Source organism: Oryza sativa, chromosome 8, assembly GCF_034140825.1.
Source record: "Oryza sativa Japonica Group chromosome 8, ASM3414082v1".
Classification (NCBI taxonomy): domain Eukaryota; kingdom Viridiplantae; phylum Streptophyta; class Magnoliopsida; order Poales; family Poaceae; genus Oryza; species Oryza sativa.
Genome location: NC_089042.1, coordinates 24,608,421 through 24,635,067, shown reverse-complemented (window position 1 = coordinate 24,635,067; position 26,647 = coordinate 24,608,421). Strand labels below are relative to the sequence as shown.

The 26,647-nt window shown below is 42.7% G+C and overlaps 2 protein-coding genes and 1 non-coding gene across 3 annotated transcripts; all 3 read right to left on the bottom strand.

Annotated features, from left to right (window-relative positions):
* Positions 1-8,837: 8,837 nt before the first annotated feature.
* On the bottom strand, positions 8,838-12,511 carry LOC4345926 (heme A synthase COX15). Its single transcript, XM_015792794.3, has 7 exons — positions 12,163-12,511; positions 11,409-11,725; positions 10,424-10,649; positions 10,093-10,338; positions 9,895-10,005; positions 9,458-9,589; positions 8,838-9,343 (listed from the first exon to the last, which is right to left on the bottom strand). Exons 1-7 carry the CDS (start codon positions 12,406-12,408, stop codon positions 9,173-9,175), a joined length of 1,449 nt encoding a protein of 482 aa, XP_015648280.1. The 5' UTR covers positions 12,409-12,511; the 3' UTR covers positions 8,838-9,172.
* Positions 12,512-15,381: 2,870 nt separating this feature from the next.
* On the bottom strand, positions 15,382-19,730 carry LOC4345925 (probable galactinol--sucrose galactosyltransferase 1). Its single transcript, XM_015792663.3, has 13 exons — positions 19,364-19,730; positions 18,664-18,914; positions 18,458-18,548; positions 18,211-18,259; positions 18,022-18,113; positions 17,819-17,926; positions 17,594-17,728; positions 17,077-17,487; positions 16,835-16,976; positions 16,680-16,747; positions 16,434-16,568; positions 16,109-16,326; positions 15,382-16,006 (listed from the first exon to the last, which is right to left on the bottom strand). The coding sequence occupies exons 1-13, from the start codon at positions 19,552-19,554 to the stop codon at positions 15,636-15,638; spliced, it is 2,262 nt and encodes a 753-aa protein (XP_015648149.1). The 5' UTR covers positions 19,555-19,730; the 3' UTR covers positions 15,382-15,635.
* Positions 19,731-26,515: 6,785 nt separating this feature from the next.
* On the bottom strand, positions 26,516-26,589 carry TRNAI-AAU (transfer RNA isoleucine (anticodon AAU)). The gene has a single exon. It is a non-coding gene; the product is annotated as a tRNA-Ile (tRNA).
* Positions 26,590-26,647: the final 58 nt, after the last annotated feature.

Sequence of the window (26,647 nt, the reverse complement as noted above, 5' to 3'; positions counted from 1 at the left end):
AAAAATTAAATAAGTCTATATTTTAAGTGTATAATAATTAATAATGAATTAATCATACGCTAATAAGGTTTTTCGTTTTGCGTGTTTGAAAAAAATTTCTATCTATGATTGTTTAATTCTTATCGAGATGCTCCTAGGCTATTTTGAAAGACACAAATATCAAAATTGGTGAGAGGTCTGATTTAAAAGATGGTTAGCAAAGTGAGTTTAGTTAGACTAGTTAGAATTTTTCTGTAAAACGTATTCATATGTGTTTAAATTCTAAAACTGATAGGTGTGCTCATATTTACGACTAATTAGGTAGATTTAGATAACATACATGTCGACACGTGATGATTTAGCCAATATCAAAATATGTCAGTCTAATTTGATTTTGCTAATATTAAAACATATCAACCGAATTTTATTAATTCTTATAGGAGTAAGATGGGCGTACCCTCTTACTAAGAGATACTTATCTGTTCCCAGTTAATCATCGTATAATATTTTAAGATTATTTATAAATGAGCATCATATTAATATTCATTCGCTAAATCTGTTCATTTTCTGTGTATGGATTAAATAAACATTACTTAGTACATATATCTATCCACATAACACTTTACAACCTAGCAATGTTTTGATTTCTTAGTAGTTAGGAAGTAGCGAGGATGATGCATGTATAGAGTTTGTTACCGAAGTAAATATCATATGGAAGAGTTATTAGCTTTTTTTTTCATCTTAGTACACTTATGTAAAAGTTCCATGATCAATTAGGAACAGAGTGATCGAGTAATTAGCATCCTAAACCTAAGCAAGTAGTAGTTGTAATTCTCGTTGCATGCTCTCAACATCTGCATGATCTGCATCCCCTCTTCACATTTCGCACCTGTGTACATATATGTGACGACGCAAAGTTTATACTCTCCCTCCGTTTTAAAATGTTTGACACCGTTGATTTTTTTAAGTACGTGTTTGACTATTCGTCTTATTTAAAAAATTTAAGTAATTATTTATTCTTTTCATATCATTTGATTTATTGTTAAATATACTTTCATATACACATATAGTTTTACATATTTTACAAATTTTTTAATAAGACGAATGGTCAAACATATGCTAAAAAGTTAACGGTGTCAAGTATTTTAAAACGGAGGGAGTACTTAAACTTTTAAGAGACAAACATCCACAAGGCAGGAGGACAGCATGACGGCCGGCAAGCGGTGCACCGAGAGAGAGAGAAAGGAATCCCGCGAATGCATGGCGTACGTAGCGGTTGACGGTTGTCCCGGGCCACCGCGTGATCCGAGAGATTTTTTTTTTTTGCCACCGGAAAGCCGCGGATTCTGGGGCATCCGGACATGGCGACGCGACGACGCCTCCTTGCAGTTTCAGCAAATCTGAAAAATCTTTCGGTTTCGTTTCAGTTAAACGGAAATGATGGCTGGAATCAGTGGAACCGTCGTTTTTTTTCTCTCTCTCTTTCCCGAATGGTCGGTAGTAAACAGAGGTAGAAGAGCCAATTGTCCAATTGAGCCAAACAATGTGGTACAGCTTATAGATTCAGCTTTGTTTGAGCAGTTGCACTGCATTCCTGCAGGCCAACCTTTGATCTGTCTGAATTGTCAGGTTGTTGTTGTGTGTTAAAAGTTTTGGGAATTTTTTTAGCAAATCCCAAAGGAATGGAAAATCATCTAGCTCCCGGAGGTGACTCATAATTTTACCAAGTTTTAATAATTCTTTAGTTAACCACCATGCATATATGGTTTAAGGGGACTGTAACAGTAAAACCCCAAACCTAGAAACTAAAATTTTGATGATTATAAGGTGTTGTTTAACAGGTGAGAAGAAAAATAGAAAAAAAAGATATCTTATCAGATGTAGCCATCATTCGCTTCCTACCATAGCTCTATCCTCTCTTGCCTGCCACGTCAGCATATACAGCAAAGACGTGGACCTGTCTGGAGCTGGCTGCCAGGTGGGCCCGTGGGCCATGCGGGCTCGACACGTTGGCGTCATGCGGCGGGCCTGGGCCCCTCCTCGAGCACGGAGCGCCAGACGGGGTCCACCTCGCCCTCGCCGGCGGCGGCGAGCCACGCGTCCACGTCGTCGAACAGCGCCCGCTTGCTCGGCGGCGGGAAGAGGCGGTCGCCGGGGAACCCGATCGCCGCCGCCCGGCCGTCCACCAGCGACCGGAAGAACACGTCCCGGAGCTCCCACGACCCTCCTCCTCCTCCGCCGCCGCCGCCGCCGACGGGGACGCCCAGCCCGCCGCGGCACTTCTGCCACGGGAACTCGAACACCCCCGGCGGCCGCTTCCACCCCTCCCCCTCCTCCTCCTCCTTCCCCTTATCCCCCCCACCCACCACCGCCGCCGTCGCCGCCGCCGCCGCCGACGACGACGACGAAGTCACCTCCTCGAACACCGCCGCCGCCTCCTCCTCCCGCGCGCGCTTCCTCCTCCCCTCCCGCCGATCCATGCACGCGCGCACACGTACGGCGATCGATTTCAGCCTCCCTTTTCTCAGCGAACATGCATGCACGCGTCTACACGAACAGGATCGTCGTCACGGCGGTGGCGCCATGGCTGCATGCATGCAGCTGGAGGGGGTTGGCTCCTCTGATCGATGGGGGCGAGAGGAGGAAGGAGAAGGGTGGTGGTGGTTGGGGAGGAGGCGGGCGAGTGGCGGTGGGTTGATATGAATGTGTCCAAGAGGATGGATGCGTTATCGAGGTGGATGGATATATATAAGCTCGCGCGCGCACACTGATGTTGGGGGTGGCTGAGAGAGCGAGGAGAGGGTGAGCGTCTTACACGGTCTCCGATCGACCTAAATAAACCTGGATCTATCCGAACTCACAACCATATGTATGATCGATCTCCATATCCACGCGCCTTAATCCAATATATATAGGTTTTGGATGGTTTGAATTTAACACTATCTAAATATCGGACATCATATTTTTTTTTAAAAAAAATCTAGTGAATTTAGTATAACTTAGTGAAATTACACTATAACTTACATGCAGTTATTTTATAACTTTCACGTTCACGTTATAAGTACACAAAATACAACTAGCTCGGTTGGGAGAGACGTGTAGTGGCAACCTTTAGGTTGTGGGATCGAGTCCCGTCTAGCGAATCTCGGTTTGACCGAACGATAAAAGGAAAAATCAGTCAATTTTTTGTGAGTGATCGAGAGATTAATTTTTCATCAAAAATCGAACGATAAAAAGAAAAATCAGTCATTTTTTTGTGAGTGATCGAGAGATTAATTTTTCATCAAAAATGGTAGTTTGAAGAAGGGGTGAATTTTTTGTGAGTGATCGAGAGATTAATTTTTCATCAAAAAAAGAGATATTAAATTTGGTAGTTTGAAGAAGGGGTGATTTCTATTTGAGAGAGTAATTTTTCATCCAAAAAAAGGAGAGATTAAATTTGGTAGTTTTTTTGAAACTCGGGTAACTTTATTGGATCAAAGAACTGTTACATCGCTCACTAGCTAGCCATTTTACAATTGAAACTGGTGGCTCTTCCAACCAAACAGATGGTGGATCAATCCATACAACTCTAGCGAGCTCATGAGAAACTCTATTAGCCTCCCTAGGGCAGTGGACAAAAGTTACCAAAGTAAAAGCTTTAGAAAGAAGTAAGTATTCATTATAGATCGCTGCAGCTGTTGTCGCCGTGAACCCTCCATTTTGCATCATTGTGATGACCTTCATACAATCTGACTCAATGGTGATTCGATCAACTTGTAAGTCTCTAGCCAACAAGATTCCATTCCTCAGGGCGTGCGCCTCCGCAATAGTAGCATCGGCGACGTGCTCCAAGAGATCATTACGAAGAAGGGGTGATTTCTATTTAATTTTTATGTCTGGGGTTCTTTTATCATATGTTTCGTGGGCTGGTTTGAATTGAATAGGAGTGGTGTATACTCCCTCCGTCCCATAAAATACTAACATAGTACTAGATGTGACACATCATAGTACACAAATCTGGACATACCTCTGTCCAGATTTATTGTACTAGAATATGCATGTCACATTCAGTCCTAGATTTTTTTTTTTGGACGAAGGGGGTATGTGGTGATTATTTGAAGGAAAACTGTAAGTGTTAGGGATAACTTTTGATTCTTCTCTTTGTCCACGTGGGTAGGGTGGATATATACCTGTTAGATTAGGATTATGGTTATTCGAGTAGTTAAAGTTTAGAGTACAAAGAAACATCAAAGAAATGTTTAGAAAAAGAAAAGATCGAGGGCCATTTATTGCCATTAGATTTGCAAGAAGATTTGTGTATACCAGGCCGCTTATGTATTTTTTGCCCTAACTGAAGATGTCAACATTATGAGATGATTGTGACATGAATTGCATTTGCGCGTGAAACAATGATGGGGAATAAGATATAATGAGGATAGCGACGAACTTCATATAAGCCAAAAAATTACAATACGACAAATAAATCCACAGGAGCATGTTGATTTAATTGTGGGAGATATGGATCCAAAGAAGAAGCAGAAGGTTGTAGAAGAGCATCAGTCAAATAGATGGTGCCATTGTTTTTTAGATAATGGAGATGGTGGCATTATTACTTGGTGCTATGAACGATAAGTGTTGGAAGCATGTAACAAGGGCCTTCAACCTGAACCTATCGAAACCTTTCCCGGGCTGACTTAGCGAAACACGACCAAAGAAGCCCTGGTTGCTGCGAAGGCAATGAACCAGGGCGAGATGCCTGGCGAAGCCTAAGGTTTTTGCCCCCTAGCTAGACTCCTTCGCCCTAAATCGCTAGGCTCAGGGTCTAAAGGGGCCAACTAATCAGTAGAGGCCCACCTTATGACCCAAGGAGAGGCCTAGGGTTAAATTGTCAGTAATTACCCTCATAAGTGTCCCTAACACAAGGGTATCTATGTAAATTTCCCTATACATAGTAACCCTAAGGTGCAGGAGTTTGTATTAAACCTATAAATAGATCCCAAGGGGCATGTAATGATCCCAAGGGGCATGTAATGGAGGATCCCAAAAAATTCAATATCAATATACAATTTTACTTGTCCACAAAGAGTGAACCACGTTCTTCGACGAACGCAGTTGTCATTCGACAACAATAGGGTTAATTTTATGGGAGATATCTCCTTTGATGTAAAGTCGGAGGGACGTAATCACTAACACGTGGACCTGTAGATAATATGATCCAATATTACTGATCATGTTAGGGTACAATTATGTAGGATGAGTCCGGTTTTATGAGTAAGAGCCAACAATGTATTAATACGTAGGAGATGGGACCAAAGCTAGAGTTGGGAAGAAAGTGAGGTGAAAATGTTAATGCTCAAACTAATATGATCCAATATTACTGATCATTTTAGGGTACAATTATGTAAGATGAGTCCGGTTTTATGAGTAAGAGCCAACAATGTATTAATATGTAGGACATGGGACAAAGCTAGAGTTGGGAAGAAAGTGAGGTGAAAATGTTAATGCTCAAAGTATGGGGAAAAGAAGAGAAATAATGAGTAAATGGTGATAAAAAAAACAATATTTACGATAATACTAATTTTTATGGTTATTAGAAAATAAAAAAATAGCACTATTAAGTTATATCTTAATAATATCAAAAGTGGTAATAACAAAAGTTCTCATTGTGTCAACACATTTCATTCAACGTACTTTAGCTTCTACCCCTTGATTTCTACTCCACCATCTGTAAAAGGTGTCTTTTACTTTCAATCTATCCATAAAAAACAAAGTAAGTTAATTCCTTTTATTATCCTCAGTTTGTAAATAAAAACTTTTATACTTTTAATATACAATATCAACCCACCCACCAATACTTTTTTATATAAATATACGATATTTCTTTTTTTTTACTACAATGTTTTTAAAAAATGTTAGAAATTAATTTTTAAATTTATCTTGAAACCATTTTATATGTGTGAAATCTGAATAAGGATCACAAAATAAGTTATTAGTAAATAAAAAAAAGTGTATCCCTTTAATACACGATATCAACACATCCACCAATACATTATATTTTGTTTTTTTACTACAATGTTTTCAAAATATGTTAGTAATCAATTTTTAAATTTATCTTTGAAACCAATTTATGTGAATGAAATCTGATTAAGTAAAATTTATATATATATTTTACTTATGGAGGAACTCCTAACCCACATTTAACTTGCATTCAAATAAATGAGATGGTGTGAAACGGCGCACGCAAGGGCCGCGTAGCCAATGTCTCCAAATCATGCATGATTGCATAGGCGGTGTGACGTGCATGCGTTATTCTTTGATTAAAGTCTCCAGCTTGAGCTGCTCGTTTAATTAGTTCGTTAGAACAAAGATATCGTTATACCTTTATATACTTAGTGCTTTTAACTAATATAGTGCTTTTAACTAATATACTTAGTCTTTAATTACATTGAACTTATTCATCGTATTTAGTAAGTTCTTAATTGATTAATATATGATAACATGTAAAATGATAAGTTTGAAATTATTAATATGATACGAAAAAGATATAGCTCATTTTTAACTCGTGAAAATGAACAAGCTAACAAGTCTAACAATCTTAGCAAATAAACTCGTTAACAAGTCTAACAATCTTAGCGAATAAACTCGTGAGCCGAGCCGAGCTAGTTTTTAACTCGTTAACGTTTATGAGCTCAAACAAGTCAAGTCTTAACGAGTTGAGCCAACTCGTCATTCCCCTAGCCTCCCAACTTTCAAGCTTGCAGATATTCCATGGATATTTACCATCACGGCTAGTAGATGGGTGGAAATCAAGCGGGCTATAATTTTTGCCACATCACTTTATCACATCACGCGCAGTTGGCGTGGTAGTGTTGTCCTACCACACCAGCCTCTTGTCACGCCACCGTGGCTGGTGTGGCAAAACAACGCTGCCACGCTAGCCACTCGACTGGCGTGGACAAAAGGTTCAATTTTTGAAAATATTTATTAAAAAAATAAAAAAAATCTAAAATAATTAAAAAAATCCGTCGCCATCTTGCTATCAACCTTCAACCTAAAGTCTCTCGTACAAGTACAACGGTACCGCATGAGTAGTCGTCGCCATCCACATGGGCTGAGTTTGAAGGAGAAAATTGATGGAGAGATTGAACGAGGAAGTGCCATTTTTTGTAGAGATAAGAATTATGAGAAGTTTGGGTGATAATTAAATTAAAAAAAACTATGAGACGGTGTGAAAGCATGTCGTGTGCTGTCCTTTCATATGGAGGCTGCTGACTAGTGACGACTGACGAGGGGTCTCTTTTTATCCTACAATAAAATATCTGTGAAATACTCCTACTCCAATACAACACTACGCCTACACCTCTTTAGAGCACTAGAGCTAGTAGCATGAGCCTGACCAAGCATGTCAGCAGCAGCTGTACTTTTTGCCTAGCTATGCATGGTCCATCTTTTTATTTGATTGTTGAATAGGAGTATATAACCCATAATTATCAGAATTAGTGGTATCACATCTAAAGTCTGGTACCATCACACCCTATATCTGGTATCAGATCCGCTACTAATATGTATTAGACCTGACCTAGATATCGAATCCAGTACTCATAGGTATTAGACCCGATACCTAGGTATCAGACTTGGTATTCATAGGTATCATACTCGATACCTGGGTATCTGAACCGGTACGTATAGATATCAGACCCAATACCTAGGTATCGGAACCGATACTCATAGGTATCAGATCAGATACTCGATACCCGGGTATCCGATCCGGTACTCAAGGTATCAGACGCGATACCTAGGTATCGGATCCGGTACTTATAGGTATCAGACCCGATAACTCGGTGTCAAATCTTGTATTCATAGGTATCATACATGGTACCTAGGTATCCGACCCAGCACAGCACCTGGATATCAGATATGATAATCTAGCATCTATATATCACATATACTAGAGTTTCTAAGATGTGGTACCAAGATACTACTAGTAGTACATATATAACCGAGAGCTCAACGTGGTATATCTAATTAGAATTCATTCTATCCATATATAATCTACTCCCTCCGTCCCAAAAAAAAACCAATCCATGTGTCCAGGTTTAAACCCAGGATTGGGGTTTTTTTGGGATGGAGGGAGTATGTAATTATTTGTCTCGTCTAATCACTACATGGTATAAGACACATGCAAATACATGCAACCCATCTTAGACACATAGCTAGGCTACTAGGCTCTAGCATAAGAAGTACATAGCTAGGGTATGTGACTACTAGCAGCTATTAGAGGGATTTGGCATGTACAACAAGCTAGTAGTACCTCTGGTTTTATTTACTAGCTAGGCTAGTACAGAAGGCGGGACTTATGTATGATGGGTACTAGCTACTCCATCTATCAGGAATAAGATCATACACTGATACACATAACAAACGTGCGTGATAATCATAACAGCACGCAACGTACTCGGGAGAAGCTAGCACGCGGGGCCACGACTTGAGGGATAAGTGGTATACCATTGAACGGTATAACGTTGTATAGTCTTTCTCAATTAAATTTTAAGTGATGGTGTATGACCGAGATTTCTCTCATATACTTAAACTCTCATTCCCAATCCATCCTAAAACTTTCATGTCCTCCTACCATTAAACGGTTCACTCCTTAAACTCCCAACCGGCTGTGTATTTTCTTTTTCCTCTCCAAGAAAAGATAGGAAGATAAGATCTTGGCGTTTTGCCATAACCCGCTATTACCATCCCAAAAGAACAACTGCTCACCACATCATCCCTGTTTGCTGATTAAATCCTGTGACTTTGGCCTCCTTCACTTTCAGGCATAGGAGTGAAAAATTTAGAAAAATACGATATAAAATTGGTGGCAATGTGAATCAATAGAAATGTTTGGAGACTTGGTATTAATTTGGTACATGATACAATAGTTTCCCTAGATATTATCTAATCAGAGTGCACAGCTGCGGACAGCATGTCAAAAATGCAATATTGCCTGACAAAATGCAGCATGTCCAAAGAAGTCTTGGAAAAGGTACGTAATATTTGGCACTAGAAAATTATGAGGGCCCCTTATTCAAGAATTGAATGCTTTTGGGCCAAATGAGTACGGTGATAATGTAGTGCAAAGGAGGCGACCGCATGTCAGCTATAAGAAGACGGGAAAAATATCAAACAGTCTACTGTGCCTGAAGGAAAATTTCATGACACGGTGTCAGGTTGATTTCACTGCTGATGCAAGTGACTTCAGAAGGGCTGGTGACGGTCTTCTTAAAGTGTGGGTGAGAAGGATCATCAGTGACAGTAGTGTCAATGCCCCAGCTTGATGAGCTGAGCCCAAGGAAGTAGGAACATACATCAAAAGTGTAGATATTCCCAATGTAACCTGGTTGAAAGAAAGTAGAATGATAACATTTTAGGCCATTTTAATTAAGCAAAAAACTACGGTGATGATTGATATCTGAACAACAAATCCGGGTAGGTTTTTATAATTTTTTACCTGAAGGGCAGCCATTCCAAGCGTGCTTCCGATAAGAGACTTGATTGCTGGATGCATGTCCACTTTCCTTGCAGCCAACCATAAGCCACCCACAGACAATAGGGTAGTTGTTGCAAGAATTCGGTGATTAAGCTACAACAGTGAAAACTCCATATTAGCACAGGACATTGTGCTACACCAGAATTATATAGAAGAATGGTCTGTGCTCGGCATTCATAGGACTGTCCTGCAATGTTGATGATTGCATGCTATGAAAAAGAACATGTTTTCTTTATTGGTATAGCCAGTTGTTCCTTTTCCTAGAATAGTGGAGTGAGTAGCTTATATTACAGGTAAAAAAAGAAGAAAATTAATCCAAAAAGGCACTACAAGCATAATCTCCTAAACATCACAAAATTTCAGAGTTGTCGACTCTTTATTGTGAGATAAAGCATTACCTGCACAGTGGACGTGTTCTCAAAGAAGTTACGTATGAAAGGCTCCATAGCGAACACATCTTCTGGTATCCAGGTGTCACCCATCTTGGGAAATGTATTGTATGCATGCCCCTGTTGGTAGTAAATAATTAGACAGTTAGGACAAATACTTAGATGCACACATGTTTTTTTAAGATAAGAGTGAGAACATTGACATACTGCATCATTGCCCGCAACAAATGCTCCAGATATGGCAGTAATGCCTACCACGGCACTGACAGGAATTGCTAACTTTTTAATCTTTGCTGCAGAATTTACCCAATTCATTGATCCAGCCGGAGGTTCTGGCATAACCACTGACAGAGCTGTCCACAATATGCCACAATATATAACAAATGCAGACGTTAAATGGGTCGCCAGTCTGTATGGGCTGACTCTTGGTTGAACATACTCAGATGCTGGTTCCTACAATGAAAAAGAATGATGAATCCACATGCAACAAACACTAGTAGCTCAATAAGAAGGATGTTGCATTAGACAATATAAGCACCTCAAGACCACTTTTCACCATCCACCAGCCAATTAGTCCTTGACCCGCACCAAGTGCGAAAAGACCTGACAGCCTGAGTCCAAGTTGGCGGGTAACATACCCTTTTGCAATGAAATAGGCAAAAGGAACAGAAAATAGAAATCCCAGAGCCCTTCCCCACATTCTGTGTCCATACTCCATCCAGTATATAAATTTGAAATCTCCAAGGCTCATGCCTTTGTTCACCCTAGAAATGTTCATGAATGCTGCTATTGCATTAGGGGAAAAATAATATCCAAAACAGTATCTCATTGTAATATGTACATGTTTGAAAACAAAATTTGACGTGACTGAGACATCTTAACAAGTCACACTAATTAGCGCAAAAGTCACCAAATGCTGAATATTTCAGTTATTTTTCTCATATATAACTATTAGAACCGTACCATTTTCAAATTGTTTACACATAACAGAAAATTCATGAGTTCCTCTAAAAGTAATTGGATCGAGGGTCCCAGACTCAGTACCAGCCCAGTGAAACCTATTTAACACTTGCTTACAAGCTGTTAAAAGTGTTAATGTTAAGACCATAGAGTTCAAGATGTTCTCCAGGCAGCCTGGCATGTTCTATTGGCCCATGATGAGATAACCAGTTGAAGTTTAGAAAAAGAAAGTCCTAGATAAGCTCATAAGCATATATAGAAAAGGCAAACATTTGACCTATTTCTAATCAATTGAAACATTTATGGATAGTTCTTCTATAGCATCCTAAATATTCATTCTAAAATTCATCAATCAGCATGATAATATCAAGAACTGAAGCTAACTGCAGTACAAGTTCAGCAGCAATAAAATTATGAGATTGATGTTTACACTAAATGGATCATAACAGGGGATACACAAAATTCGACATGCTACACAATTATTAGGTGGAACTGTACAACTCCTAGTTTCACCAGTGGGTTTTTTGGCAGTAGCACACTGCAGTAGGCCAACAAATTCTTACCTCTTGTACTCAGGTGACAGTTTGTATTTCTCAAATTCCAGCAGCCACTCTTCATCTGACATTGGAGGCAAGCTCCCCGTAAATTTCCAGTCAGTCATCGACAATCCTGAGCGTGTAAGCCGTGTAACTCCTCCAAGTATGACCAAGCCGAATACCCACGTGGCACATCCGAAGAGCCATATCCCGATGGCCTTCTGTGCTTGGGGCCCTTTGGTAACAAGCAACTTCAATCCTGAATATGCCGCTGCATTGGCCACGCCTGAATTCATTGCTGCCACAGTAGTAGTCATTTTCCTTGTGCATTGGCCCATCAAGGTCTGAAATAGAGCACATAAAACCTCTATCAGCACGAGTACTAGCACTTTTTAGTGGTTACAAGTTAAGGAAATTGATTATATAGGACCCATGAATGTGGTGCATATCATATTCCAAATTGATTATATAGCACGGCCAAGATTTAATACACCCAGTTCATCATGTATGTTGACTCCCCGATCCAAAAATGCTCAGACCCTGACACCAAAATTCCACACATCCAAATCGAAACTAATGTCGCTACAAATTCATAGTACTCCTCCTAACAGCATGTTCTCCGCTCCATTCCGCTCAAAAAACGATCGCGTCATTGTGTCACACTCACAGATGGTTGACCACAAATCCACAATCCACTACCCTCCAGAGTGAGGGTATCATCACGAGTTCACGACCAACCAAGGGATGCAGAATGGGGGGAAAAGCACAACAACGAACGCACCTTGGAGCCGATTGAACGGAAGGCGTGGAACGAGGCGAGGCGCGATGCGGAGAAGACGGATCCCGTCGACCTCGATCCAGTTAGTAAACCGCCGCCGCCGCCGCAGCCGCAGACGGAGCCGGATCCAACCCTAGGAGCAGCCGGAGACGGAGCGGGGGCTCCCCTCGGGAGGCGAGCGGCCATGAGCGAGGACGCCTGGTCCCTCCCCCGGCGGAGCAGCGCCGCCGCCACCCTGCTCCCCATCATGGCGCGGAGGAGGAGGAGGCTAGCAAGCTTGCGGAGGAAGAAGAAGAAGAAGGCGACGCGGAGGTTTAGAATTTTTGGGGGAACAAAATTGTGGGGTTTAGGCGTTGGTCCACGTCGTCGCCATGGGAGATGGCGGCGTGGTGGCTGATGATAACCACAGGCGGTAAACACGCGGTTTTGGGCTGAATCCGGTGATCCCACCGGAAATGATGCCCAAAACTGCCTCGTGGTGCGTGCCCTCGCGCAAGTTTGGGCCGAATGGGCTCTTTGTTTTTTTTTAATATAAGTTCACCGAAGATACATCCACTTAGCAGCGAGATTTTTTAAGGTCTCTCAACCACAAAACCAAAAATGTTCACCCCTAAACTCACTCAAACCGTTCATCCGAGGTCCCTCGGCAGTATTTTTGCCCTGTTTTACTGACATGACATCCTAGTCAGCAAAAAATAAAAAAATAAATATGTGGGGCCCACATGTAAGTGACAAAAAAATGTGGGGCCAACAATCCTAGTCAGCAATCTTCTTTCATTGCCTTCTTCTCTTCTCTTTCGTAGAGGGCAAGCGGCGCGCGGCCGGAGCAGGAGGAGGGGCGACGGCGGCGGGGGGCGGAGCGAGCGCGTCGGCGGTGACGGGAGAGGGAGAGAGAGGTGGCTGGAGAGGGCGTTGCGGACGTTGTCGCTGTGGGTGCGAGACCGCGCTGTGGAGCTGCCCGAGATGGTGGCGCGGGCGGGGAGGCGACAGAGGAAGCCGTAGCAACAACAGAAGCAGGGGAGCGCTGAGCGCGCGGAGGGACGCCATTGCCGCCGATGAGATCGTGAGTGAAGCTCGGCCGGCTCGCCCCCCCCCTCTCTCTCCTCTTCCGCTGCTACTCCACCCGCCGCCGCCGCCCCCTCTCCTTCTTCCCAAGTTAGACAAGGAGCCCAGGGACGACAACGAGGAGGAGCCCATCAACCTCGTCTTCACCGGTAAGAAGAAGAAGAAGAAGAAGAAGAAGAAGAAGAAGAAGAAGAAGAAGAAGAAGAAGGGCGCCGGCGGCGGCGGCGTGAGCTCCTTCAGCGCCTTCAATGCTCTCGCGGCCGACGAAGAAAAAGAAGGGTGGAATCAAGGGCGGAGATGAGGTTTTGGGCTGAATCCGGTGATCCCACCGGAAATGGATGCCCAGAACTGTCTCGTGATGCGTGCCCTCACGCAGGTCCACCAAGTTTGGGCCGAATGGGTTTTTTTTAAGCTGTAAATGGGCTCAACTACGTGGACCCGACTCCCGCTCGGGCTTCCGATGGGCGGATGTGCCCGATTTATGTGCAAAACTACTTTAAACTGATTTTTATTTTAAATTACTTATCCAAATCATGATTCGATTGCACCATTAAATTTGTTGCAATTAAATTTTTAAAACAAGACCACACATGGATATATTCTGACGAAAAAAAATTTAGCTTATTATTGAATTATTTTTAAATGTTGCACAATGTTCCACCAGGTATATCGGAATTGTTTCACTAAGTAGATCGAAAATGTTTCACTCGTTTAAATCGAGTGTTGTTTCACCTTATATAAAAATAATGTTTTAGCAAATAGCGAAAGAATGTTTCAGTTCACCGCAACATTAGATCTATACATAGTGAAACATTGTGAGTACACTGGGTGAAACATTTTCGGTGGAAAAAAAACAAAATTCCCTTAATAGGGGGTTTCCAAAATATGTGGGTTTTTTTTCCAATGGAATGTTTCGTTCACTGCAATATTAGATCTATACATCGTGAGTACATTAGGTGAAATATTTTTTGTGGAATAAAAAAATAAACCAAGTTCCCTTAATAGAGGATTTCCAAAATATGTGGATTTTTTGTTGCAAAAGAATATTTTAATTCACTACAAAATTAGATTTATAAATAGTGAAACATTATAAATACACTAGGTGAAATATCTTTTTGTAAAACAAAGGGGAGGGATAAGTGGGTGGGCCCAACAGGTACGCATGTGGGGGGAGGGGAAGCGACCAATTTTCCCACCTCCGGTCGACCGATGCTGGGCATTATCCCAACTATGTCCAGGTCTAGTTCAAGGGGTGAAAAATTTTTGTGTGTCACATCAGATATATATGGGTACACATTTTAATTATTATACGTAGTCTAATAATAGAAAAATTACAGATTCCATCTGTAAACTGCTGACAAATTTATTAAGCCTAATTAATCTGTTATTAGCAAATATTTACTGTAGAACTACATTGTCAAATCATGGCATAATTAGGCTTAAAAGATTCATCTCAGAATTTTACACACAATATGTGTAATTAGTTTTTTTTATATTTAATATTCCATGTATATACTTAAACATTTGATGTGATGGTATGAAAATTTTTTGTTTGGAAACTAAACAGGGCCTATGTGTGATTCTTCTCCCCAATAACTTTCCCTTCGTGTAGAGCAGTAGAGAAAATTCTATTTTTTTAAAAAAAAATCTTTATCTACCCGCTTTAAGGGTTATTACATTGGTCCCGTTCTTTTCATCTTTATTTTTCAAATTGTTACCGTGGATTATTTAGGATCTGTTTGGTAAAACTCTAGAGCTTAACCAAATAGTTTTAGATTCAACTCCACTTAAAATAGGAGTGGAGCAGATTAAAGTGTTCTCACAAAATAAATTAGAGAGATAAAATTAGGTTAAAGCTACTTCATAATTTCACTTCAAACATAACTCTTAGAGTTAAATTTAGTATTTGGAGCTCTACATTTCTACAAATATGATTTTTTTCAAAAAAAAAAATAATTCTAGTGCATTGTTTGCACCACTTGTTCTAAGTTATTTGTAGAGTTTTTTTTTCCAAATATTAATTTATCGTGTTACTAAGTATAAACAATCCGCCTCAATATCGTTGACACAACATTTACTCCTTTTTTCCCTCTACGAAGTTGAACAAAAGAGAGCCATAAGAATCAGGTTTGTTAGAGTAAACCAAACTAGAAGGCATGACAGAAACCATTTTTTTTTCCCTTTGGATTTTTGCATACTGTATGTGTATGCTCGGAATAACACGAATTAGCCGCAACATATGCAGCAAGAATGTTGCGAACATCTCAACCTTAGCTTACAATGTTCAGCACCATGCTGAATTCCCAACCCGGGATTCAGCAAGAACCTGAATATATTTTCAGAAATCTCATCCACTCCATTTTTCATCATGAAAAACATTGAGAAACTTCATGGTAAGCAACGTCACTACGTCAGTACTCGATCGAGATGGTCCAGGAGTAGAGTTCTTGCTCCGGCACGGCGAGCTCGAACGTGACCAAGCCGCATCCATCATCGTAGGAGAATTCCGCCGCCTCCGAATCCACCACCACCCTCGCCGGCTTCGCCGAGGAGTACGCCCCGACCGTGCCGGAGCCACGCACCCTGACCTCAACGCCGGCGTCCTCCACGTACCTCACCGCCGTCACCGCCCCGCCGGAGTTGAACATCCCGATCAGCCCGACCGCGGCGAAGGAGACGCCATTGTCGAGCTTCTTCAGTGGTACGACGGTGAAGACCTCGTACTCTCGCGTCTTCAGTGTCACCGGCAACGACGCGTTCTTGGGCAGGCAGGTCACCTCCCCTGAACAAAATGTTCAGAAAATTTCAGAACACTAGTGTCCTAATCTCTGAAGAAAATTGAAATGCCGTTTTCTTGATAGTGTCGGTGGCAGTGATGATTTACCTCCGATGTGCGAGTAGACGATCACGTCGCCGTTCCAGCCATCGGCAGCAACGGTTGCGAGGTGATGCACGTCCTGTGCACGGATGACACCGGTGACCGTCGCCGGCTGCTCGTCGTGGACGAGGTTCTTCTTCCCTACTCTGCACCATCCAGCACCCTGGCAATTGAAGGCGCCAATCACACCGGAGTGCTCGTTCAGATTCCATATCTTCAGGATACTGCAAAAATCAAGAAACAATTTGGAACAGTTGAGTGTTGTGTCATCATCCGTCAGTAAACATCGGAAACAATTCAGAATTGTTTAACGGTTTTTTTGTGTCATCACCTCTTGCCATCCCTTGCAGGGTCTGAAAACAGACAGTCTCTGGTTGGCCTGCCGGGGAGTTTGGCTCTCAGGATCGATCCGTCAGGAAGAACCAGCTTCTTCAGCAAATTGAAGTCATGGTTCCCAGGCTTGTCACTGCAACATCACACATATATTCACACATGAACGTCTAGCATAGCATCAAGAACTAATCGTACTGCAAACTAGAGAAATTTATTTGTGCTGAAGAATACATTCTGTTCATACCTGACATATATGGCACAGCCACCGACTGCTCTTGCTGCAGCATGGTATTCAGCCATTGGGTGAACACTCTATCAACCCAAAGAAATGCAGATTAGAAGTTCAGACATCAGCGCATCCATGGCAAACGGTTAGAAGAATGTAATAGTGATTCTCACATGGAACATGTCCCAATCTGGTTGCATGAATTCTCCAAGAAATACAGTATTATATGCAACAGATGCAATATGTATAGTATGGGAAGCAGGGTCTCTAGGCCAGAAATCATCAGAAGCTCTCACAACAGCACTCCTCTTAGAACTGCATCATCAACAACAGCAGAAGCATGTAAACAACCAAACCCCCAATTCCATGTTCACTGCACCAAAAATTTCACTTTCAAGAGCAAACACATGCTCACCTGTACAAGTTATCCGTGTTGTGGCTCATGCAGCATATGATGCCGTTGTCGCGGAAGTTCCGGGCGATGGAAGCTTCTAGAGCCTGGTGATACTTCCTTGCCAGAAGCACTCTTCCACCATGGCCAGCACCCAGTGTCTCAAGAATGTTCTGCACATCTACTTTCACTCCATCGATCCCAGCAGATGCAAGGTAGGCGTGTAGCTCGTTGTAGAAGCTGAACACTCTGTCAGGGTTCACAAGGCCAAGGCCGTTGGTGGTTATGCTGTTCAGAGCATCACATGGCTCGTTCTTCTGAACTCCCGGTGATGAGACCGGGTACTGCATCTTCGATTCGTAGTGCTCCATTCCATCAGCACCAGGCCTTACTCCACCCCAGTATCCGGTGATCGCGTGCCACACATAAACATACCTGAATAATTTTTTTATACGAATTTGTTGACAGAAAGATGAATTTGGTTGAAATTGCCAGACATGAAGTGAATAAAAGAACAAGCTATTAGAAGAGAACATCATACTTCAGCTGATGTTTGCCCTTAATTTCATTGACAATGTGTGCAAGGCCATTTGCCGGATTCTCTTCCCTGTGACCTTTCCTCCCGTTTAGCTGAAATTTGTGGTTCTCCTTTATGTGAGTCAACCTGTTTGCAAAGCTATAGACAGAATAGGCAAAGTTCAGTTCTTTTCTTTTCAGACCTGAAAAAATCAGAATTAAAACTAGCAGGCAAAGTTGATATGCTTACTTGGCTGAGTTATCAGCTAATGATGCAATTCCTGCAGGATCCATACTAACTGATTGCCATCCATCATCAATTATCACAAATTTTGGGCCAGTTCCACCTTTTCCTAGACTGTTAAAAAAAATTAAAGAAAGGAATATGGTGGAGTTCAGTATAATTACCATGTGTTAAGCATTGTTATTAGGTGAAACAAGACTGGTAAATACCTCTGTAATCCTTCCATTACTCCTTCTGAAGTAACATCAGTATAAAACGCATCCCATGTGCACCAACCAAACCAGTTTAGCATGTCTGGCATCTGCAGAAAGCTGACAGTTAGAGAGCCTGATTCACTAAGTATGCAGATTAGTTGCAGAACTCATGTGCCAACATGTCTGCAAGAAACCACTAATTACCTTCTTCTTTTCCCTGTGAGTAAACGTCTGCAAGTGCCTCTCAACAGCCCTGCAACAAGTTGACTCATGGATCATCACTCACGTGGTCTCATCGAACAAGCAATGCATTCAGAGAAAGAAAAATGCCACTGCCAAATCAGATCAGAAAAAAGAAAAAGGAGAAAACTGCAAATGAAACTAGTGCTACAACACGCAATGCGACCACCTAAAACAATATGAATTTGTTACAAGAAGTCAAGAAACGTACTTGACAGAATTTGTGATGACTTCGAATGGATCCGATCCGGCACCGACGAAAACCAGATGCGTGCCTTCGAATGATTCCACAGCTGGGTCACCTGAATTACGAGAAGAAAAAAAATACTTAGAACTCTAAATCTCGGAATGATTTTTAATTCCCATCAAGCAATCTGTGCTCAAGTCAAAGAAGAAATTTTAATAGTAACTAATTACCACTCTCGAGGCAAATCTCGAGCTCATCATCAGAGTTCCCCTGAAGCACAGCTCGGAACGGTCCCTCCAAGATCGGGAGGAACACGGTGTACACCGCGGCGGCGCCGTCGCCGGCGAGGTGTGATCCGTCGGCGTCGGCGGCCTCGACGAGGAGGAACTGCGTCTCGAAGGGGATGTCGCGGCCTGACGTCCCCATCCTCTGCGTCATCCACCACATCTTAAACCGGAACGTGCAGATGAACCGCAATCCCCTGCATCACCGGCGTACGTACTGAAGATGAACAACCTTCCTAATTCCTTACTAGTATTTGAATTATCAAGAACACCAGACAGACAATGTTGAAACTTCACATCTGAATTCGTAAATTATTCTTTCCAAGGGGCTGTTGAAGAAGCCTAAGATTCTGATAAACAGCTGGTTGGAAAAACTTAGGATTCCAAGAAGCTGCTACATTCTGTAACTTATCAGAATTTAAACGAAAAGCTAAACTTCTGATTTTAGAAGAAGTTACAGCTGCCAGAAGCTCCCCAAAATCCCAAGAATTGCTCACTAACCTCTATGAAACCATTATTTCTGTCTCGGTTTTGTCGAGAGGGAGATTAATGGCGATGGTACGGCAAAACCTCCGACAAGCAGAGCAGAGAGGGATAATTGCCATCCATGGCTGACTGACAGTCTGACACGAGCAATAACACATACCTGAGCTTCCCGACGGGGAAGACGCTGCGGCTGCCGGCGGTGGCGGAGCGGACTCCGACGAACGTGCCGCTCGTCATGCCGGCGCCGGCGGCCGGCGTCAGGAGCACATTGTCGCGCACCTCCGTCAGCACCGTGGCGCCCAGCGCCACCAGGCCGCCGTCCTGCACCGCCACCCCGGCTCCCACCGTCATCTTCTTCCTCCTCCTCTCCGACTCCGAATCTCGCCGGCTCAGGCGAATGCCGGATTTGCTTCGGTCGCCGCCGGCGGTGAGTGCCTCGTGCTCGCTCGCCGGAGACACACCGCTGCTTCTCCCTCCCTTTATATAGGCGTCCAGAGCAACGAATTTTGCGATTAGCCCCTCGTCTCTTGCCGGAAAAAAAAATACTCCCATAATATAAAGGATTTTGAGTTTTTGTTTGTATTGTTTGGCCACTCGTCTTATTCAAAAAATTTGTGTAAATATAAAAAAACGAAAAGTTATACTTAAAGTACTTTATATAATAAAGTAAGTCATAAAAAAATAAATAAGAATTTTAAAATTTTTTAAATAAGACGAATGGTCACACAGTGGAAGAAAAAACTCAAAATCTCTTATATTATGGGACGAAACGGAAGGAGTACTACTAATTTTCTGCGATGGCCGCGTCATGTACTAATAACTTTTGCCAACTTGGACATAAACCTAATCCAAACTCTCCCAGAATTTCGGTTAAATTATTGTTTCGGCGAGCCGACAGATACTGGAGAAGATTAAATTCGGAATTGTAAACTCAGCTGTAATCAGTTATACAAGAGTCCCGGTGCGATGCATCCTCTGATTTGGAAGTTAGCTACGCAGGGATGGCTAGATACAGCTCGTGATGTGGATTGCATGCGTCTGATTACAACTTTGGTACTAGTTTAGAAGTAATTAACCAGTATTAGAACAACTAAGATCCACGCGTATGACGTGATTAGCAGCTAATCATATGTAGTAATATCTAATATGTTTTACTACTAGCTAATTTAGCTTCCTCTGAAAAGTTACATAAGCTACAACTCTATCTGATACCGGTTTCACGCGTTCAGATTCAAAACTCCACGTAGGATCTGAGTCGGACGCTGACCCACTAGAAAACCGCCACGTCAGCGCGAGGTGTCCACGACTCCACGCGTGACCGGGGATATTTTCAGTTGGGAAGAACTTTTTTTTTGAACTATTTGGGAAAAAGAGCTTGGGGATTATTAGGAAACGGTTCAAGCGGCTGAGTGGTGGGGTCCACCTGCTTAAGCATCTCTCTGTTCCTATCCCTGTTCCTGATTAGCAGGCCGACCATTTTATGCTTCGATAGCATCACAGACGCTTTACTACGCTGGCTGCGGCCTCGACCGTCCATGGTGCTCGGGCCCACGGGTCCGTGGGTACCTCGGGACCGTGGGTATATATTCCTGTGGGGATATAATAATGACGAAAATACGGTATACCGTTCTAATAAAATAGTTGGCGTCAGCATGATACCCGTAGGTATCTGATCTAATACTTATGGTAACAGACGTGATATCTTGTAGGTATCAAATCTGATACCTAGGTATAATGCCACATCGGCATGATACTGTAGGTATCGGATCTGGTACCTAGGTATCATACTGATGTTAACATGGTATCTTTAGTATTGGATCTCGTACCTTTGCTATCAGATATAATACCCCATAAAAGATATGGTGCCTAGTTATCATATTGATGTCATTATGTTATCAGCTATCCCGTTGGAACGATATACCATTCTACAGAATTTTGTAATAATGAGGAAGACTACATAAATATAACTTCAAAAATCTCATGTTTACCTTTTTTTTTCATTTTGGTCCTTGACAACAGAGTATTTAATTTAGAGTTCTTTCTTTCCAAACACATTATAAACATATATACTCATATACACGCATACATGTTCACCTCTGTATATAAACATATGCACATCCTGCTCTATTTATAAGCATATCTTTTACGGAATTGCTAGAAAATTTCCACAAGTTTTTCCCTCGAAAACTTTCATATTCATTGCTATCGGATTACCTTGATATCTGTGCATGAAGGAAAAAAGTTGCTAGAAAAAATTTTTCACACATGTCACGCGTAAGATCTCGATGTTAACCAACCAAACCATGGTTGAATACACGTTTTACATAAGTTATATCGTAGTTATAATGTAGTTAAATATAGTTATAATGTAATTGCACTTCAATTGTACTATATTTAATTTTTTTCACTCAAAATTTTTTTGCAGCATTCCTATTTTTTGTACATAAGAGTTAGAAGGCTTGAATGGATAAGAAGTTTTTCCAACCTTCAGTCGATATACACGTATTTCATGGTCATCCATCCATCCATACAAATGAAAATTCTGATGATTTCTGGATAGCGAAGATGTTAACATCACCGGTCTCTATATCGGATACACTCAGTCGTATAAAGTTGTTTGGTTTATACAGAATCCTGCTGATTTAACACCGTAGGGTTGAATATTTTTTTGGAACGATACGTCGGGTAGATTGCAACTTCTTGTTATCCACACGCTAGCTTGAGCACCGGATTATCTATTTAGCTATCTGTTTCTATCACTTTGAGCTAGCTAACGACACTCACATTTTTTTTTTGAAACTTAAGACGGTAGGAGATTTGCCCGATATATTAGAAGGAATAAAAGTTTAGTTAAAGTATAGACAAGAATCCTGTGAACATAGGGTTGGGGAGGGAAGGAGCATCAGCTACAACATGAAGTATTGAGAAACATCTTAAAAAGGGGATCATGACGGGGTCAGATCCTAGATTGCTCAATTAGGGCGATATTTTCCTTCACCAGAAAGGCGACTTGGAGTTCATTCTTTGAAATCTGTTGAAAAATTCTTCTGTTTCGCTCTAGCCAAACGTTCCACCATGTTATGATGAGAGCTCCCAGAACCTTGTTCCTGTTCTGTCTTGGCGAAATAGTGCAGAAACTGATCCACCAGTCCGATAGATTTCCTTGCAAATGATGTTGAGGCAGCTGAAAATTCATCCAAATACAAATCTGCATCCACCCGGTCACTGTGAAAGGGCATTCTTTTGCAAGGTGGGCTGCATCTTCAAAGGCACTATTGCACAAACTACATATCCAATCACATGGCCAGTGACGTCGAAGCAAATTTTCAGCAGTGAGGGTTCGTTGATGAAGGATAAGCCATCCAAAGAAACGATGTTTTGGTTCCGCAAACGCGCTCCACAAAGGTGTAAATTAAGTTAAAGCATTGGATCCTTGGAACTGTGCAAGGTATGCACTTTTTGCTGAATATTGTTCATTCGCTGTCCATCTCCAGGAAATGTCATCAATTTGTCCAGCAACTAGATTAACGTTTTGTAACAAACCTCCCAGTTGGATTAATTTTTCAATTTCCACTAAAGAAGTGATCGGGTGGAGCATTGCAAGCCAGTGATTGTCCTCTAAATCCTTCTTTAAACTGTTTGATTTTCTTTTTGCTAATCGATTGTGCTATATCCTTTGGCAATTGTCCATCCATCCAGTTATCATTCCAGAAAGATATTTTGATTCCATTTCCAACAGTTATCTTCGTTCCAGCTTTGAAAAGGCACCTATCCATCTCATCGCATGGAAGATCCATATTTGCCCATGGCTTATGGTCCTTCTTTCAATTGAACCAGTGCCAACGTAACCTCAGGGCCCTAGCGAACTTTTCCAAATTTAGGATGCCAAGACCGCCCACATTGGATCATACTTTCTTGTCACATCGTATTAGGTTTATTTTATTTTGTGACGAATGAGGTATTCCCTTCGTCAAAAAAAAAAACTTAACCTTAAGCGTGAATGTGATCCTTTCTAATACAACAAATTTGAACAATTCTACGTCCAGATTAATTATCCTATAGGAGTAAACGATTAGGTAGGTCATGAAGGAGGCGCTATAGGCTCTAGCTCGTCTTCACTCATGGGCGTGATTTGCTTGAGACTTGAGAGCGACATGGATGGAGGAGGGAGGCGCAGCGCCTGCATGGGTGGTCCGGCCGGGGAGAGAGACGACGAGGAGACCGCCGCGCCCATGCATCGATTCACCGGTGAGCCCATGTGAATTCCGGCGGAAAACGCCACCGCGCGCAGCCGGCGCAGGTCGGCTGTTGATCAAGTTGAAATGATGCGCAGATTTTTATCGGGAAAACTGTTTTAACAGTTCGAGTGAACGTCCACCCGTTTATCGCATGTCATCTAAATGGTTATGAAAAAAATTAAAAAAATATGAATAAGATAGATCAATATGTAATATATCAATCCACAAACATGCAAGTTAAAATTTAACTTTTACAAGTTGTAACAAAAATAACAAACAAAACTCAAATTACTATATGTATATTTACAATTAAATTTGTTATTTTTGTTACAATCTGTAGAAGTTGAATTTGAACTTGCATGTTTGTGGAGTGATATATTACATATTGATCTATCTTGTCAATTTTTTTGAAAATTTTTCGTAACCATCCAATTGACATGCAATAAACGGGTGGACGTCCACTCGAATTATTAGAATCCTCTCCCAATTTTTATCTCTCTCTCCCTCTCGTCAGTGCAGGGAATATCTTCAGAGCAGAAGTCCAAATGCCGGCTACAGTACGGCTGAAATTCTGAAGCGACAGAGTAATTACACATTTTGATGGCAGTATCAGACTGTGCAGAAGCACGCAGATCAGGCATGCATTGTTTCCCATTTCGCGGCAGTTTGATTCTCTGAACAAATCGACTTCAGCCTGAAAACAGAGAACAGAGGAGAGGAGCAGGTTTGCAAAACCGTTTGGCGAGAGGTTATCGCACCCTCACGCTAACCGCATGAAATTCATGTTCGAACATTTGAATTCAAAACTTTTGTGGTTTCGTGGTTTATGCATGATTCTTTTTTTAAAAAAATCTTTATCATCTGACGCTAAAATTCAAGAACTACATCCATTAATTTTTGGATTTTTAATCTCATTTTGGAAATTTTGAATTTCCCCAATTTCACCACCGGTGGTAATCATTATTATCGTGTCGCCACGATAAGCTTGGTTACCATGGTATGCGGTTACCTACGGTTTTTTGTAAACCAAGAGAAGAGTATCAGTCAGAGGTGAGACCATTCTGGCATTCTCCATGGCCAATCATTCGCATTTACTAGTAAATAAAACTGTTGAACATGTGTCATTCTACTTGGTTAATCACTTGCGTTTAAATTGTTGCACGGAATTTTGATTTTTCTTAACAAACTGATTGATTGCATTGATCAGCAGTTCAGCACGTTCCTATCGAATCATTCACCATTCACATTTAGGCCAATTCGGATCAATCCACTTAGATGGCCCCGAATTGAGGCCCATCAAATTATTCATATTTAAGCATGGGCCGGAATGGAGGCCCATCGAAAATAAGGCCTAAATGTAAGAAAACAAAGGCCTGGACGAAGCCCATCGTAACGAGGTCATGTGTGGCGTTGACGTGGCGTTTAGGTGGCATTTAGATTAAAAAATATATGTGGGACCCATTTGTCATCGACACATAAAAGAAATTGTGGGGCCCACAATCATCCTCTCCCCTTCTTCCTCCTCCCTCTCTCTCCATTCTCTCGCCGCGGTCGGGTTCATCCGGGGACAGCGGTGGGCGGGAGGGCGTTGGAATCACCTCCTGCTTGTGGTTCTTCGCAAACGCCTCCGGGTCAGCGCAGAGCTCGGTGGTATCTCAGCCGTAGTAGCCGGGGAACTCACCGGAGAGCGGGCGGAGGTAGATGACGCGGTCGGGGCCGTACGACGGGCTGCCGGGGAACTCCATGACGGCATCGACTCCAACCGCGTAAGGGTCGCCCTTAAGACCGGCGGTCTCATCAGCGCTGTGACGATGGCCATGAGCAGGAGGGTGAGGCGGAGATGTGGTCCTTACTGCTCGCTGCTCGACATGGGTCCTCCCTCTCATCCATTTTTTTTCGTGGTGGTGGCGGCGGCGGAGTTGTGGTGCTTCTTGATATGTGCATATGCACGTATGCACACCAATTTGTTTGCTTGTTGCTGAATTGAGCAGCTTGAGATTGTGATGGCTCTGTTCGACAAGGATGCAAAGTGATGAATAGATATTGCGTGTGCCGAAGATGGGTGTGCGCAGCGGGTTGGCATCGTCCGGGACACGAGGCTATACCGCCCACCTCCGCCGCCGCTCCCGTAGACGCCGCTACCGCTCGAGCTACGCGGATTCAACCGGTGCGGCGACGAGTTGCGGCTGCGTGCCCTTAGTACTATTCCGGCGAGGCGACCATCGAGGGAGATGGGGCCGTCACGTCGCGTGGGGGCGCTGCTAGATGCCGCGGCCAACGGTGGTGCGCGGCTTTCTGTCGTGGCCCAGCTCCCTTGCTGCTGTCGCCTGTTGCCGCCCGCCGCCGTCGCCGCTCCAGTGCCTACCGCCGCCACTCCCGCGTCTCCGTCGCTCGCAGGCCGCCGCGCCACACCCGCGCCTCCGCCGCTCGCCGCGCGTGGGTCGCCATCGGCGAGGAGGCCGTGGAGCTCAGCCCGAGCACCGCCGCCGTCGTTGCTCCAGTGCCTGCCGCCACCACTCCCGCGTCTCCGCCGCTCGATTGCTGCCGCTCCGGCCCTCGCCACCCGCCGCGGGAGAGAGAGAGGGAGTGGCGAGGAGGGAGAAGAAACTAGAGGGAGGGGAGAGAGAGAAGGGACACGTGGGTCCCACAATTTCTTTTATGTGTCAATGACAAATGGGTCCCACACATATTTTTTAAGTTCTAAATGTTACCTAAACGCCACGTCAACGCCACATGTAAAGGAGACCAGGTCAATAGCGGCACGTAGCGCCACGTCAGCAAAACCGTCCTCCAAAACCGCCTAGGGAGTTAAATTGCACCGGTTTTAAAAGTTTGGGGGTCAAGATATCCGGTTTTGTGATCTAGGGTTACGGATTAGATTTCGATCAATTTTAAGGGTCACAAAGTGAACTTATTCCTGTGTAAGCTAGACAAAAAAAAACAGAATAGGAAGAAAATAAAAAATAATTTACCCCATGCAGGTCTCGATCAATTTTAAGGGTCACAAAGTGAACTTATTCCTGTGTAAGCTAGACAGAAAAAAAAACAGAATAGGAAGAAAATAAAAAATAATTTGGCCCATGCAGGTCTCAAACCTGCGACCTTCGCGTTATTAGCACGACGCTCTAACCAGCTGAGCTAATAGGCCAGTCGATAGATTCTATTATAGTTGATACTAACTAAACTAGTAAATTGTCTCTGTTGCT